General features: G+C 53.7%; 1 protein-coding gene across 1 annotated transcript in view; it reads left to right on the top strand.

Moving 5' to 3' along the window:
• LHX4 (LIM homeobox 4) overlaps positions 1–16,836 on the top strand; it is a 46,197-nt gene extending 29,361 nt beyond the window's left edge. Inside the window, exons 3-6 of the mRNA NM_001192785.3 lie at positions 5,635–5,837; positions 13,598–13,752; positions 14,142–14,313; positions 16,442–16,836. Of these exons, the coding sequence (NP_001179714.1) occupies positions 5,635–5,837; positions 13,598–13,752; positions 14,142–14,313; positions 16,442–16,836 (925 nt within the window). The remainder of the gene's footprint in view (positions 1–5,634; positions 5,838–13,597; positions 13,753–14,141; positions 14,314–16,441) is intronic.
• The last annotated feature ends 930 nt before the right edge of the window (positions 16,837–17,766 follow it).

The following is a 17,766-nucleotide window of genomic DNA, read 5'->3' on the forward strand; positions in this document are numbered from 1 at the left end:
TGCTCCGAGGGGAGTAGAGATGCAAGGAGGCGTAGGGTCAAGAGAAGTTTTTTGTTTTGTCTTGAAGTGGCAGAAGTAACGGTGCTGTATGCTGCTGGGTACCTGTGATAGAGAGGGGACATTGATGGTGTGGGTGGCAAGGGGTCTAGTTGCTTGCTGAATGATCTTACTAGGAAGGAGTGGACTCTGTGCCCAGATGGGCTGACAGCCTTGACCGGGAGTACAGATGGGTCAGCTGTAGAGAGCTAAAGACTGGGCATGCAGTGGGTGGACAGAAGAGGGGGAATGCCTAGCAGGCCTTTGCTGAGAGCCCCTCTTTTGTCCTGGAAACAGGAAGCTGGGCCACCAGCTGAGACCAAGGATGAGGGGATTGGGAGAGAGAAGGGATAGGAGGGTAGGATTAACAGACGAGAGGGGGCACTGTGCTTTCCCAGGCCCTCCAGAGGTCTGGACCCTGAGTTTAAAGGTCGTCCAGTCAGTGAGGAGGTATGTTTCCCTCAGCCCTGTCCTGACACCTGTGCTGCGTGGCAGAGGTCGGGGGTTGAGAGCAGGGTGGGGAGTTGAGGGTATGGGCAGGAGAGGGGTTTCTAAGCTGGACCACGGAGTCTTTGCTGGGTTGGGGGGAAGTGAGGCCATGAGGAGAATGAGGGGCAGTGAGAATGGGCCGGGTGGCAGGGTTGTGGGAGTCAGGCTGCTGTGGGCACCGAGTAGAAGGGCAAGACACTGTGATGCTTGGAAGTCATTCCTGGAGGCACTCTAGTTCCTGATGGGATTGTCTGGGGTGGACCATGAGAGTGAGTGTCTGAGGATATGACCTTCAGGGGTGCCTGCTCTGTCGCTCAGTCATGTCTGACTCTTTGCGACCCCATGGACTGTAGCCCACCAGGCTCCTCTGTCCATGGGGTTTCCCCGGCAGGAATACTGGAGTGACTTGCCACTTCCTCCTCCAGGGGATCTTCCTGACCTGGGTATAGAACCTGAAGCTTCTGTGTCTCCTGCATTGGTAGGTGGATTCTTTACCACTGAGCCACCTGGGAAGCCCATGACCTTCAGGAGAAGAGGTCAAAGAATTCAGTGCACAGGGTCAGGAGGGACTTGTGGGGACATCGATGTCACTGAGAATTCTGGCAACAGGGTTGGTGAGCGTGAGGGTGAGCCAGGAGCAAAATCAACCCAGGAGGGCGGGGGTAGGCTGGGGGTGGCGATGACACCCCAGGGAGGTAGCGGGCTGTGCTCTGAGAGCGGTGGTGAGGTTTAAGTGAGGTTATGGACACGGGCACACAGCAGGTGCTTGGTAACTGGGAGCTGCTTTTTAATTGTATTGGTGACCAGAATATGGTGCCTGGTCTGGTCGTAGGTGAGGACATAAAATGAGGAATGTGCTGGAACACCTGGGGTAGACGGTTTACATGCACCTGTTTCTAGAAGATGTGGCGCCTGCCAGGTCTGCCTGGCATCCGTTTTGCAGTATCTGGGGATCCTGCACTGGAGAGAGGGCCAGTCAGGCCTGTTGAGAGGGGTGGGAGTGGACAGATAAATGGGCCGAGGGGACTTGGGTTGAGCATGGAAGGAAGGGTGAGACCAAGGACACAGGTTTCGTCCCCTCGCTGGGGTCAGGGGCAGCCCTTGAATGTCAGCCGTGACATCTAGTGCATTTCCACAGTCAGCAACCCAGGCCCTTCACGCCTGAGCTGTAGGGGCAGGGGAGTGTCGACAGGATCAGTCGGTGTGTTGGGGTGACACTGACTGTTGGGGGAGGGCTCCTGGGGCGGTCCCCACATTGCAGGGTCGGGGACCCCAGTGGCTCAGAGGGGGACAGGGCCCCTGAGCGCCAGTTCCAATTCAGAGTGGGTGCACCGTGACTGGCCTCTCGGTGGCATTTGCGTCTCTGACGCCCACTGTGTGCCAGCCGTGCCGTCAGAAGCACCGAGTTCAAATCCTGGTCTTTCTACTCTGTGCCTGTGTGAGCCGGGGCCAGCACCTCACCAATCTGAGCCGCAGTTTCTCATTTGTCAGAGGCTATCAGAGTCCCTACCTTTCAGGCTGGGAGACATTTGTGGACTGAGTGTGATGATGGGAACAACGTGGGGTGGAAAGTTGATGTTTTAATAAACTTCAGGCCTCATTTTACAGGGGGTTCAAGTCCCTTCTTTGAAAAGCTTTTGCCAGGAGCTGCAGCTATTATGGGCTTCTCTGGTAGCTCAGACGATAATCCTGCAATGCAAGAGACCCAGGTTCGATTCCTGAGTCAGGAAGATCCCCTGGAGAAGGGAATGGCCACCCACCCTAGTATTCTTGTCTGGAGAATTCCATGGGCAGAGGAGCCTGTGGACTACAGTCCCTGGGGTCACAAATTGTCGGTTATGTCACGTGCTAATTCTCCCCTGCTTGCTCCGACCTGTGCCTGAAGACGCAGTTGGTACACTCATTCCTCCCAGCATGCATTCATCCACTCCTTCAGAGGTTCTCCCTGGGCAGGGATAAGAGAATCGCCAGTGATGTTGCTCTGTGGAGGAAAGTCATGTGAGCTGTTAGAATTCTTCCTTGCATTTTCTTTGTCATTTGGATCAGCTCCAACTGCTTTCCCTGGGGAGACCGGCTGTCCACGGAGGTCTGGCAGGGCAGCACTCACCAGAAGGGTTGTCCTTCTGATGAGCGAGGCCAGTGCCGTTTGCACCTGAGTGGGCAGGGCCCTGCACGCAGTAGGGGCTCAGTGATAGGATGAAGCAGGTGCTGACTGGCAAGTTCCTCGGAGGCCTCTCCCTCGGCCAGTGTGCTGCTCTGCCCCCGTCGCCGTCATCCTTCGGGGCGAATTCACAGTTTTACCTTGTTTCCATCCAGGGAGTTTTAACTATGGCCATCTCATTACTGCCTGCTGCAGAACAAGCCGCATAGCCTTTCAAGGCCATGGCTGTCGCACCTGCAGCCCTGGCTAGTCTAAGATCTGGAAACTCACGACAGCGTCATCATCACATCCGCAACTCACAGGATGACGGCACTGTATTCTGGGCTTGCTGGCTCTGACCAGGAGTGGGGGTTGAGTGCCCCTCGGGCCTCAGCCACACTAGGGGAGCCCTGTGGGCCCCGGGGATGCACACAGTCCCCTCAACAAAGAGTCTCATTGGCTGTGCTCCAGGGGAGAAAGGTAACGAGAAGCAACTTCCACTTACCATCGGTATAAATCCCACAATCAGGAAAATTGCTTCAATTGCTAAAAAACGCTGGTGGGAAAGTCCATTTATTTTTCATTTTTCTTGTGCACTTGCCACCCTCATGCATGAATCACTGTCGGTATGTAGATTAAATTTATACCCCTGTTATCTTTCATGTCTCTGGGGCTCTGGTGTCAACTGGGCTTCTGGTTACTGAAAACCACTGCCTGCTTTTTAGTGGGGAGAGGATGTGGCCCTCCCTGTGGGCAGGGGCATGGCGGGGTCTCCACTGTGTTTTGGAGTCTCTGCTTTGTTTTGAGGTCTCTACTCTGCCTTCCTCCTCCTCTGGTCTCCGCCCTTGATTCGGCCACAAGACTTGCTTTTTGGAAAACTCTAGTTCTTCTCTGGAGCTGCTTCTGCTCTATCCTTTGCAGCAAAGGATTTGAACACTTGGGTTTTGGTGGTTTATTTGAGCGAGTTTGCAGTGAGCAGGATGAAGGCATTGTTTCATTTCAAACACCTGCTTTGTGCATTGCCTTGGACTGGATAGAAAAACTCTAGGCAATTTGAGAACACACTCTAGTAACATATATGCAGGCTTTCCTTTCCTTTGTCCCTGAAACACACATACACACACGCATACACACACACACACATGCAGTAGAGCTGGGTGCCTGCCTGCCTTCCTCTCTAATACAGTGATGTGATCAGGCAGCAGTTGTGGAGAAGCCTGTTCTCACCTGTGCTCTGGTGGGTACTGAGCCACAGAACCACCTAGAACTGACAGCAGACGTTGTTCTCCATTCTCAGATTTGGCCATCTCCACGCACAATCTCTGAAAGCATGGTTCTTTATTCACTGACTTACTCAACAAATGTGATCTCTACTTTTCTGGGTCCTGGACTTGAAATCTGATGAAAGCTTTGAAACCTTTTGAAAATATCGGTTGAAAGTCCAGACTCTACCTCCTGATGCACAATTTTGAACAACTCAGGGGTGGCGGACGGAGCCTGTCCTGAGCTCCAGTCTGAGAACCTCTACTTGCAAGAGGCCTGCTCCCTGCACGCCACCCTCCTCACAAAACCCAGAGGCATTCCAGGAGTTCAGAAGTCCAGGGTTCTTTCAACCCAAACGCCTCAGCCCCTCACACCCTGACACCCTCCTCGTATCTTGTCTCAGTGGAGCAGTCCTTGGGGCCACACTCCTGGCTCTTTGGGGGTTGTCCATCCAGACCCCCACTTCTCTGTGATCGTGTCCCTGGGAGGGGCTGAAGCCGCAGCTGGCCATGCCTGCTCCAGGCCCCTGCAGCCCCCCAGCAGGTATCATTACTGCACAAGAGACCCATCATTCTGCATTAATCTGGGATTCATCATGATCGCCATGACCATAATTAATTTATTTGGTATTAATGTGGATGAAATATGTACTGTCCTTTCAGGGGAAATCAGGCTGCCTATAAGCATTAGTTAAAAGGACCATTAAAATCAAACCTTCCCCAGATCCATTAGGCGAAGTCTTTCATCCTGAAGAAGATAAAGTTCTGCTGTGTGAAATGTCATGAATAATTAGGTTGATTGCTGTTTTAAACTCTGCCCCTTCCTCCCCAGCCCCTCCTGCTTCCCTCCTAAAGCAGGGAAGGCTCACCTGCAGTGGCTCACCACCGCCCCCTTTCCCTTCATCGCCACCTCTACACTGGCCCCATATTTCCCTCTGACCTCTGGGACCACTGGCGTGGCTCTATGTGTGTGGCCAGAATGGGGAACGGGGCTTAAATGACCCAATTGGACTATATTTTCAATGGGTCTACTTCTCTTTCCTTCCCAGCCTTGGGCCAGGCTGGTGGTGGGCACAGTGCTGCTCCAGAAAGGTGCAGATGGAGAGAGGTCTGAGGCAGCATCCTTTACACTCGGGTCTGCAGACTCTCTGCCCGGAATGGTGTCAGGGGTAGAAACGCAGATTCCTGGGCTCACATCTCTGGAGCTGTGCATGGGAGGGGGGAGGAGGCTGGTAAAGATGGTTTGACGTGTGCAGGGTGGAGGGGAGAGGAAGAAGAGAGGAACCATGTCAAGAGCCCTGCTCTGCTGCCGAAGTGCGATTTCTCTGGAGCGCCCGTGTGGATCCTGACATGCGGGCTGTCCCGGCCACACGGCTCCTCCTGTGGGAAGCACGTGAGGAGGTGTTCTGCCTGATGCTTTATGCACATGGGCACTTGCAATTGCCCGGTGGGACTGGTCCTCTAGGCTTCACCATAAGGCTGAAGAGACCAGGAAACAGAGGGTGAAACTGTCTGCCCAGTGGGACTTGGAAAATCCTATGGCCCTGGGTGAATTGATGACCTGTTAACTGGACAACTGGATGGCCCAGAGGTGGAGGCCCATGGACAGCCCAGAATAGTGGAGTAGGCGAGGGGCTGATGAAAAGTGGGGGGAAGGCAGACCCCTCTCCCACCCCCGTGTTCTAATCCACTCTCGTTCCTTGACAGGCGCTTCGGCACAAAATGCACAGCCTGCCAGCAGGGCATCCCCCCGACCCAGGTGGTCCGCAAGGCACAGGACTTCGTCTACCACCTGCACTGCTTCGCCTGCATCATCTGCAACCGGCAGCTGGCCACGGGGGACGAGTTCTACCTCATGGAGGATGGGCGACTGGTGTGCAAGGAGGACTATGAGACGGCCAAGCAGAACGGTAATCAGCTGGGCCCTGCATGGCCAACCTCTGTCCTGCCAGAGTCCAGGCTGCCCACCCCTCGGAGCCCCGCAGGCATCCTGCCTCTTCTAGAACCTTCCCAGATGCCTGAAGGGAGAGAGATCTTCCCCCCACCCCTCACCCCCAGTCCTTGGCATTGGCTTCCCCAGTGAAGCATCAATCAAGTTATGGTTGCTGAGCAGCTGCTTGTCTTGGGACAAGGCAGTACTTTGGCTCAGGAGTAGCTGGGGACCTTGTCCTCATCATCACTCAGACTCCCTGTATTGGGACTTAGCCACTGGACCCCCAGGGAAGTTCCATGCTCCTTAGTTTTTTTTTGTTTGTTTGTTTGTTTGTTTTCTGCAAAAAACTTTATTGTTTCCATTTGGTCCAAGGCTTGAGAGAGGGCTCCAAGGTGTTAACAAGCTGCCCAGTGGTTGCAGAGAGGGACTTCAGGCAGAAACCCTGACATTAGAGGGGCTCCTCAAAGGCTGCTGGGCTCCAGAGACTCCTAGTTGTGCTTGAGGGTGAGCCTTTTGAAGAGATATTCTCCCAACCCCACCCAGGGAGCAGCCAGCCCGCGGAGGTGGGTCAGGTGGCCACCCGTCTTCTAGATGAGTTTCACCTCCTCCCCTAAGAAGTGGTTCTCCAGGAAGTCACAGATGCAGGGGTCTGCAAGGGGAGAACCCAGGCCATGCAGATCTGAAAGGGTCTGGTTTGGGTTCTTCTCCATGAGAAAGGTGGCTTCCATAGCATCCTGGGTCTTACCCCACTCATCTTGAGGTGGCTCCTGCATGTCCAGGAAGAGGGCGCGGCTGCTGTGCTGGCTTTGCGTGTTTAAGACTCACTCCACGCCCTTGTGCTCCTCGGCCAACTTGAAGGAAAAGTGGCTTACACCCTCCAGAGCCATATTGTTGTGGTTGAGATAGAAGCCCAGAGAGAGGTAGGTCTAGGAGGCCTGCAGATGCTTGTTGACCAGGCGGTTGATGGCGGCCTCCCCTTGATGGAGTAATTCTGATGCATCTGGGAGCTCATGGTTGATGGGTAATAGAGCTAAGCTCAAAAAACGGTGTTGTCTGGTCCTGGTGATCGTGGACAGCTGAGTGGCGGATTCCAAAGGTCGCGACTGGTAAAAAGGCTGGAGGGTGGTTGGAGGCTAGAGTGAGGGCCGTCCCTGGGTCTGTTTTCTCCAAGCACTGTTGAAGCAAGAGACAGATCCCTGGACTGCCCTGCCCTTAGCTTTGTATATCGGGGTGCACATTTACCTCAGCACCTCTACACCTCAAAGGCTTCAGTCAGCAAGAGCCCTCGCATTGGCCTGAGTCCCTCTTGGAACAGGTCAGCTTGTGTTTCCGTTAAACGTGCTCTGTTTCACCTCTCAGACTGCAGGCTCCTTGAGGGCAAGGACTTGGGGGTGATGACTCTTGTGTCTCCCAAAGTCCCTCATGTGGGAGCAGATGCTCAGCCGGTCTCCTCACTCATGAAGACTCATCCATCTCGACCATCTGCTCCCGTGCACCCGGCCACCCTCCCCGGCTGCCTCTGGGCCACGTCCGTGGTCTGCACAGAAGCTGACAGCACGGCTGATGTCAGGCCCCAGCATTGAGCAGCCACCCAGAAAACCTGCCTTCACAGAGGTGGCCTGGGCAGCAGCTGCTCCTGCCGCCTAAGGTCGTGTTCTTGGGCAGCCCTGGGACTTTTCAGGGCTTGGGGAGCTCTTGAACCCCCATTCCCTGGGTCCCCTCAGAAAGACCATGTCTGATTTCCCACCTTCTACCACCTCACCTCAGGCTCCTCATTCACAGCTGTACCCTCCAGCCTGGCTCAGATTTTGGCATTTGGCCAAACTCACCTTGGGCATTTCAGATGCACGAACTCATGAAACATCAAGGTCATTTGCCCCTGACTAGAATTTTTATGAACTCAGGGTGTTCTGTGGAATGCTCTTATTGACAGCTCTGGGCTTGATGAAAACAAAAACAAAGCAACAACAATTCCATGTATATCTTTCCAGGTCTTTCCTGAGTTCCCACCTATATATTATATGGTTATGATCAAAACATGGAGAAATTAGTTTTTTGCTTAATAAATGCAGTTCAAGGGTGGTGATGGGGAGGCCCTTTCGGTGAGGCTGCTGGAGCTCAGCTTGGCTCTGGCAGAGGTGGGAGGGACGGCACCTCTCTTTTCGTCACCCGCCTCCCACTGTGCCCCCCACCCCCAGCTCTGGCCTTCCGCATGGACAGCCCTTCCATCTCTTCTCCTCTTTCCCGGCCTCTGCAAGCCTGCTCCCGGGCTCTTTGCTTTAATGTATTAATCTGCTCTGGCTCCTTAAAACTCACTTGGTGCTGTTGCTCTGGAGTCAATTACGGTGTCACAGAAGATTAGGGCGTCTTGTCAGGGATAAACCATCAACGCAGAGGGACTCAGAGAGCCCAAGCTGTCTTCGGAACTCTGATGCCCTTCACCAGAGACATTAAGGATGCAGGCCTTCCCCCAGGCTGGTGGCTGCTTCTTGCCATCAGAGGCCTCATTTAGACTCTGAGAAGTCACAGCCTGGCCTCTGCTGCTGCTGTGGATGGGTCAAGAGAAAGGAGAGACCAGCTGGGGAGGCAAGAATGACCCAGTGGAGCTCACACTTGTATCCAGGATTGTTTGCGCCATGCAGAACCTCTGAAGGACAGTGGAAAGACACTGGACCTGGCCTCAGAGGCTGGGGGGCATCTCTGCTGGGTCACCTACTAACTTGGGGGTCCCCTGGTGGTTGTGTACCTGGTTGAACCTTGGCATCTCACCTCCACGTGGGAGGTCAGGCATCTGCCACACAGGGCTGTGTCCTGGGGTTCAAAGAGGCTGCAGCTTGTGGGATGGGATGGCACATGAGGGAGAGCCCAGTGAGGAAGAGAAACACAAACAGTAAGATATGCTGTAGGTTTGCCAGCAACTGGGCGTTACACCGTGTTTCTGATGTGTTCTTCTGGCCTCTGGCTGTCTGCGAGGCTGAGAACACTCCATCCCATGGAACCTGGGTGATTCTGAGTGCAGCAGGGGCCTTGGTCTGCTGTGGGACATCGGGCTTTCTCTTTTTATGTTTTGATCCCTCCTTGCTAATCTAAACCCTCTTTCCGACTTAGGTTCCCTCCATTGTGCTACACAAAGGATTGAGTATCAGCTATTTGTACCTTGGTGTGAATAATTTTGTTCATTTGTTACATTTCCTTGAATATTTGCATTTTCAATATAATGAGGTTGCCTTTTATGCCAGGGACAAGTGTAGGAGACCCTGCATAATTCAAAACTAACATACTTTAAGGCTAATTTTCCCATAGGAATTAATGTGAAAAATTGGGATGGGATGTATTCTGGGAGCACATAAATCCATAATCAGTGAAATGTATCTTTGCCTTAATGCTACTTTTTATTTTCTCAGCACTATCTCAGTCCCTCCCAGATGCTCTTTCCTAAATTAACAGCCTAGGGTATCATGGTCTTGCTTGGCCTTCCTCATAGCGTTTTATCACATTTAACTTCCGCACCAAAGTTATTGATTTTTGGGTACATTTTTCAGCATGAGCACTGCCACTGCTACTTAATGAATACTTGGATGACATTGTTATAGGATATAAAAAAGATTTTAAATTATAATAACAGTGAATGTTAAAATAACAGCATAATAGTCCCTGTAATCGCAAGAAGAAAGTGCTGTGCATGTAGCCAGCAGTACAGGACCAAGGAGCCACCAACCCAGGACAACAGGGGTTTGTCCCAATGGCACTGCCCAGTGGCCATGCTGAGAACAATTTCTAATTCACTAGGGCAACCTATTTGAAATTAAGTGATTCTTGATGAATTAAAAATTTGGAGTGATTCCATTATTTCAAATTTTGTGTGTAAATAGTATATATATATATATATATATATTTTTTTTTTTAGGTTTAAAAAAAAAAACTTTATTTTTGGCTGCACTGGGTCTTCATTGCTTTACACAGGCTTTCTCTAGCTGCATCGAGCAGAGGCTGCTCTTCATTGCACTGCACAGGTTTCTCACTGTGGTGACTCCTCTTGTTATGGGGCATGGGCTCTTGGCACGCGGGCTTCAGGAGTTTCGGCTCCCGGGCTCTAGAGTGCAGGCTCAGTAGTTGTGGCCCGTGGGCTTAGTAACTCCTCTTCATGCACAGTCTTCCCGAACCCGGGATTGAACCTGTGTCCCCTGCATTGGGGGGCAGATTCCTATCCACTGCACCACTTCCTCCCCATTGGCAGGAATTCTGAAGAGTATATGAATATTTTTGAAATGCACTATTTTGTATTTACATTAAGTGCTGTCATATTGTTCTCTCTATGAATATGGGAAGAAGGAAGTGATTCCTAACAACGAGTTTTGAAGGTTTTTCTCAGTGTCTGCCTCAGTGGCTCTGGAATCCTTCCTCACTGGGTTCAGGACCCCAGGGAGGGACTTGAATGGCGGGGCTTTGAGGATGATGGTGGCTCTGCTGGGGAAGAAAACAGCCCGAGGAGAAGGGAGGACCGGGGGCCTGTCCCCCACCCACTGTGTGCACCATGGCTTGTCGTGTGAGCCGGGCTGCATGACTACTTACTCCTGCACCGTGCTGCCCAGACGCAGGCTTCTGAAGGTGAGGGGACTTGCCCACATCACTGACTCAGTGAGAATGGTGAACCCAGGTCTTCTGACCCCAAGAAAAGCCGTTTAGAATGGTCATGAAGATCATAGGCACATCAAGCTCTTGATAAACATCAGCTATTATTGTTGTTTTAAGAGAGGACTTCCTTGGATGGAAGGGAAGAAAGGGAAGAAGATAGACATGGAGCAGACCCTCTTCAAAGGACGCCAGTGTGAAGAGGCACAGAGAACTCAGGGGGCTGGAGGCAGCTGCCATTCCTCTTCCTGACTCTGGGCAGGGGTGCTGGGCAGAGAATGAATGAACTTAAGTGCTGGGAGAGGAGCAAACCATTTACACTCAGTGCTTCTCCTGTGCTGGACTCTGGCTGAGAAGAGCCTTTGACTTACAGGCACCTGAGGCTCAAAATCCGTTGAAGACAGTTGATTAGTCAGCTTATTGTCCTGAACACTCTTTATACAAGTGTTTTTCAAAAAAAATGTGTTTGAATATAAGCCACAGTAAGAATCTTGTTTTGTTTCAACTCAGCACACATATTCATACACCTGACACTGATCAAGTTTCATGAAGCAACACTTGCCCTCATCTGTCTCATCCATCCCACCCCATCCCATCCCATCCCATCCATCCCACCCCAGGCCACTCCACGCCACCCTATCCCATCCACCCTACCCCATCCCATCCGATCCATCCCACCCCATCACATCCCATCCCATCCCCTCCCCTCCCCTCCCATCCCATCCCATCCCACCCCACCCCATCCCATCCCATCCATCATCCCACCCCATCCCATCCCATCCATCCCACCCCATCCCATCCCATCCCATCCATCCCATCCCATCCCATCCCATCCCATCCATCCCACCCCAGGCCACCCCATCCCACCCCATTCCATCCACCTCACCCCATCCCATCCACCCCATCCCACCCCACCCCATCCCACCCATCCCACCCCAGGCCAGGCCACCCCACCCCACCCCATCCCATCCACCCCACCCCATCCCATCCCATCCCATCCCATCCCAACCCATCCCATCCCATCCACCCCACCTCATCCCATCCCATCCCATCCCATCCCATCCCATCCCATCCATCATCCCACCCCATCCCATCCCATCCATCCCACCCCATCCCATCCCATCCCATCCATCCCATCCCATCCCATCCCATCTATCCCATCCATCCCATCCATCCCATCCATCCCATCCATCCCATCCATCCCATCCACCCCACCCCATCCCATCCACCTCAGCCCATCCCATCCACCTTACCCCATCCCATCCACCCCACCCCACCCCACCCCATCCCACCCACCTCACCCCATCCCATCCACCTCACCCCATCCCATCCACCTCATCCCATCCCATCCATCCCATTCCATCCCACCCCATCCCATCCCATCCATCATCCCACCCCATCCCATTCCATCCATCCCATCCCATCCATCCCACCCCAGGCCACCCCACCCCACCCCATCCCACCCACCTCACCCCATCCCATCCACCTCACCCCATCCCATCCACCTCATCCCATCCCATCCATCCCATTCCATCCCACCCCATCCCATCCCATCCATCATCCCACCCCATCCCATTCCATCCATCCCATCCCATCCATCCCACCCCAGGCCACCCCACCCCACCCCATCCCACCCACCTCACCCCATCCCATCCACCTCACCCCATCCCATCCACCTCATCCCACCCATCCCACCCCAGGCCACCCAACCCTACCCCATCCCATCCCACCCTACCCCATCCCATCCACCCCACCCCATCCCATCCACCCCATCCCACTCCATCCCACCCACCCCACCCCACCCCATTCCATCCCATCCCATCCCATCCATCCCACCCCATCCCATCCCATCCCATCCCATTCCATCCACCCCACCCCATCCACCCCACACCACCCCATCCCATCCACCCCACCCCATCCTATTCCACCCATCCCACCCCAGGCCACCCCAACCCACCCCATTCCATCCACCCCATCCCACTCCATCCCATCCCACCCTACCCCACCCTACTCCATCCCATCCCACCCCACCCCACCCCATCCACTCCATCCCACCCCACCCCATCCACTCCATCCCACCCCACCCCACCCCACCCCATCCACTCCATCCCACCCCACCCCACCCCACCCCATCCACTCCATCCCACCCCACCCCACCCCACCCCATCCACTCCATCCCATCCCATCCACCTCACCCCATCCCATCCACCCCATCCCATCCACTCCATCCCACCCCACCCCACCCCATCCACTCCATCCCATCCCATCCACCTCACCCCATCCCATCCACCCCATCCCATCCACCCCATCCCACTCCATCCCACCCACCCCATCCCATCCTACCCTACCCCACCCTACCCCATCCTATCCCACCCTACCCCATCCTATTCCATCCCATCCCATCCATCCATCCCACCCCACCCCATCCTATCCCACCCAATCCCATTCCATCCCCATCCCCATCCCCATCCCATCCCATCCCATCTCATCTCATCTCATCCATCTTGTTTCCTCTTTTAGTTTTTGATCAACTAAATTGACTTTACAACCCACTTTTGGGTTCTGACCCATAATTTATGAACATTGCTTAGGTGAATAGTAAATGGACACGTCACCTTTGCTATGAGCCCAGGGCTGTGGAAAGGCAGTGATGTCATGGGTGGGACCTGGGGGAATGGAGGTTTCTGATGGGAGGAGGGACAGGTATCTGGGGCAGCCCAGGGCAAAGACTTCCTTCTGTCTCCTTCCCCTCCGCAGCCTTGGCAGTAACTCACAAGGTTGGCCAGTGGAGTGTGCCATGATGGGGAAACATGTAGAATGGTACACCTTCAGTCTGATGAGAGCCCCGTGTGGCTGGGCTGGGAGGGGATGGGGAGAGGCAGGGAGCTGAGGGAACAGCATATTGTCCTACCTTTCCAGTGACTCGGGAAGGCCTGTAGTGCAGGAGTGGGCTCCATGCAGGTCGAGAGTACTCTCCCCTGACGTTGCTCATTCTTCCTCCCTCTTGCCCATAGCAGGCAAGGTTACATGAGGAAAGGAGGAAGGAGGGTGAGACCCAGCTGCTTCAGATGGGCTGGACGCAGTAAGAAGTGGTTTTCGTTGCAGATGACTCAGAGGCTGGAGCTAAGCGGCCCAGGACCACCATCACAGCAAAGCAGCTGGAGACATTGAAGAACGCCTATAAGAACTCCCCTAAGCCCGCCCGGCATGTGAGGGAGCAGCTGTCCTCGGAGACAGGCCTGGACATGAGGGTTGTACAGGTGAGGCTCCAGCCACCCCAACCCGTGGGGGCACCTTTGCTGACCGGAGATCCCAGGCCGGGCACCATGCGGTGCCGGGGCTGGCGTGGGGGTGGAGGGTGTCCTGTGGGTCCCCACATCCGCGCGTCCACAGGACGGCTCCAGGTAGCCATGGCGCTTCATCTGTGCGGTCCCTGATCCCCTTGGGGTGCTGGGCTCAGGACCACAGCCCCAGGAAATCTGCTGAACCAGAGAGATGTCTGAGGCCCAGGCCAGGGGAAGCGATGGGCACAACCCGTTCCTCACCCATCTGCTGCGGCTTCAGTCTTTGTCTCTGGTCTCGAGGACCCTGGGGGCTTTGGGCTCGTGGTGGACACCCCCAAAGTATGTCCCTTTGCTTGTTGTGGCAGGTTTGGTTTCAGAACAGAAGGGCCAAGGAGAAGCGACTGAAGAAGGATGCGGGGCGGCACCGCTGGGGGCAGTTCTACAAGAGCGTCAAGAGGAGCCGGGGAGGCAGCAAGCAGGAGAAGGAGAGCTCTGCGGAGGACTGTGGGGTTAGTGACAGTGAGCTGAGCTTCCGAGGTGAGCAGGGCTGGAGGGGCGAGGCCAAGGCCCTAGGAGAGGCCCCTGGGAAACAGTGACCCCCGACAGGCAGGAGGGGTCTTTCTGGAGGCCTTGCCAGCTCTCTTCTGAACACAGGCCCCACCCTGTGACTTGCAGTAAAGGGTGGGGGGAAATGGTCGTGGCCCTTCCAGAGGGGACAGGGCAGAGGAAACCAGAGCTCTGCTGCTGACCCATGGAAGCTGGGCTCCCAGGCCTGCGGGGCCCAAAGGCCTCCCCTCCTTGCCCGCTGCCCGGGGCTCCCTCATCAGCCCACACAGCTGCAAAGGACCCCTGTGTCTCAGTCTGTGCCCCAAGCCCCTCTCCGGCATTTCTCCCCTCAATGGGGGCAGTGGCCTTCCTCCCGTTACCCACTAGGTGAGCCCCCTCCTCTGCTGGTGGTGGGAGGATGTGCGTCACAGCCCTTGGCCCTGGGGAGTCAGTACTGCGAGTGCATGTGAGGTGGGGGCTGGCCTCATTCTGGAATCCCTTCCCCCACCGCTCACTTCATCTTGTCCCCAGCACATATGCTTTGCTGCATGTGCTACATTCAAATTTTGTGCATCAGTAGAATTGCAAATGGCTGCATGTTTTGGATCCTTTGGTTGTTTGCAAATAGCCATTCTCTTGTATCGAGTCCTCAAACGTGGAAGGTCTTCTGTTGCGGCAGGAGAAGGGAAGAGGCCTGAGCTGGGGGAATCAGAAATCTGGTTTCCAGTTTGGCTTTGTCAAATTGATTTACTTTTCTTGAGCCTCAGTTTACCCATCTCTAAATGGGTTTAACAGTATCGTTGCCCATATCCCAGTGGTCTTGTGGGAATCCGTGAATACAACTGACTGGATGCGTTTGGAGAGAGCTCAGCACATTTTTACTCTTATAAGACACAACCATTTTTAGGCAGCTTGTGGTTCCCACAGAGGGCCCTGGTCACTGGGGATGACAGGTGTAGGCAAAACACCAGTTAAAGGCCATTTTACAGTGTAGCTGAGCCTTCATCTCCTGCCCCCTTTAAAGGGCATGACTCTCCTCCACCTTTTCATTTTCATGGATGGGATGCGGGACAGCCTAGGGCAGGTTGTCAGAAGGGATGAGTGTTGAAGTCCACTCTGGGGTGGCCTTGGTAGGAATGGACACACAGGCCCAGTGGGAATAGAAAGGAAGTCTGTGGGGCAGCAGATGGCAAGAGCTGCCTGTGAGGGCCATGATTTCCTGAGAGGACCGTAAGTCAGCCCAAAGGTCTGCCCATGAGGCCCGGGGCATGTTCCAGGCTCACCTTCCAGGCCTCTTGGGGGTGGAAAGCCACTCAGTCTCCTCTAAGATGCTGAAATCAACATCTGGAACATACAGGATGGTTAAGTCTTGGTTTGTAGCTCCTTTTTGTTGGGTGCAGGTGGGCCCCCAGGTTGACATATCACTGGTCTCTCCACATAACTGTATAATCTTATTTTTCTTAAGACTAAAATTGTTCACCTCTGTTGGAGAGATGAATTCTTCCAGGTGGTAAAGATTCCACGAGATCCCCTTAATGAAATTCCTCAAGAAACAAGAAGGTCCATTTGCCTTAATCAATCCAATGCTTTGTCCCCAGTGAAGAACTTAGAGAAACCAAGTCCTTTGATACTGAACCTCTTTCCCAGGTACAGCAGAAAGCTTTTGTGTATACATGTCTTGAGTCCTCAGCTCCCTTGAGCCTACGGCCCTGCTTGTTTCCCTACAACTGAATCAAGCACTTTTCTCAGCTCGAAAGCTTTCAGATGAAATCTTGTTAGCATGGAGTTTATTCCCTTTGTGCTGTGGATGACATGTGACACAGCAAACCTCAGGCACTGGCACTCCATAGCTGTCAGTGTAGCCCTCTTCATACATGACCCACCTGAGACCCACAAGCTCACGAAACATTTGTCCAGCCTTCTGGGACCTGGGCATGTGGTCTCTGGAGGTGTTTGTTCTGTTTTTCCCCCTTGACGTGTCTGGATGCCAGGCTGACATGCTGGTGTCTGGTTCATGCTCGGGCTTCTTTCCTGGTCATGTGTATTCCTAGGTTGTGAAGAACAGGGGAGCGCTGGAGTCCTGGCGGCTGACAATAAATCTCCGTTCTTTTGTCCACAGAGGATCAGATTCTCTCAGAACTTGGCCACACCAATAGGATTTATGGCAACGTGGGGGACGTTTCAGGCGGACAGTTAATGAATGGGAGCTTCTCCATGGACGGGACAGGACAATCCTATCAGGACTTGAGGGATGGGAGCCCCTATGGAATCCCCCAGTCTCCATCCTCCATCTCGTCCCTGCCATCCCACGCTCCTTTGCTCAATGGGCTGGATTACACGGTGGACAGTAACTTGGGCATCATTGCGCACGCAGGGCAGGGAGTAAGCCAGACGCTGAGAGCCATGGCTGGGGGACCCACCTCTGACATCTCCACAGGAAGCAGTGTAGGCTACCCCGACTTTCCGACTAGCCCGGCCTCTTGGCTCGATGAAATGGATCATCCTCCTTTTTAAACACTTCTCCTCCCCACCCTACCTGTCCTCTGGCTTGAGAGAATATCTTCAAGGATTGAAAGACACTTGCCTTTTAAGGATGGAAAGTGCGCCAATGTGAATTTCCATTATTTTCAATGGAAGTCCTCTGCCGATCCCGGGGAGGTCGCGGCGGGACCCCACTGGGGCTGGCTTTCCTGGGAAGCGGTGGGAGAGCAGCCACCTCTCAGAACACAGCACAGGGGCGCAGAGCCCAGAGCGCTAGGGTGCCGGCTGGTCGGCTCCTCCCCTGTCCCCGTCCTGCTTACAGGCTTTGGCTGCTCAGTGCTTGGTTGATGGGGTGACTGTGTCAGGCCACCTAAGCCTTCGGGAACTCTGCTCCAACTGGAGAGTCTCGTGAGATGTCTCCTGAACCACTGCTCTCGCCAGAACCGAGATTCCCAAGGTGGAGGCCTCATGGCCCTTGAGTATCAATAAAAGTGATTTATGGACCACCCTTACTTAACCCCAATTTTCAAAATTAAAAAAAAGTCACTTATTAAAGATCAGTGGAAAACTTTGATGACCACAGTTTGATGTTGAAAACATGCTCCCTCCTCTTTTTTTTTTTTTTTTGCTGTGAAAAAATATGACTTTTTCCCTATCCAGAACTACACGCCAGAGACAATTTTGTCAGTTTTGGTTTTTATGAAATTCCATCCCAATCACTGAATCCCTGATGGCAAGAAGTGGTTTTTATTGCAGGTGACTCTGAGGCTGGAGCCGAGTGGCCCTGGATCATCCCAGCGACTGCCTGACAAGTCCCCCTGGTGCACAATGTGCCTTTTTAATTTGCTTGTATTATTTATTCCACAAGACAGGCTATGGGTTCCAAAATGATCAAAGCTAAAATATGGAGAGAACAGAATGACAATCAGTGAAAATATTTGCAGACGTTTGGATTCCAGACAT

The sequence above is a fragment of the Bos taurus genome, chromosome 16 (genome assembly GCF_002263795.3).
Source record: "Bos taurus isolate L1 Dominette 01449 registration number 42190680 breed Hereford chromosome 16, ARS-UCD2.0, whole genome shotgun sequence".
NCBI classification, from domain to species: domain Eukaryota; kingdom Metazoa; phylum Chordata; class Mammalia; order Artiodactyla; family Bovidae; genus Bos; species Bos taurus.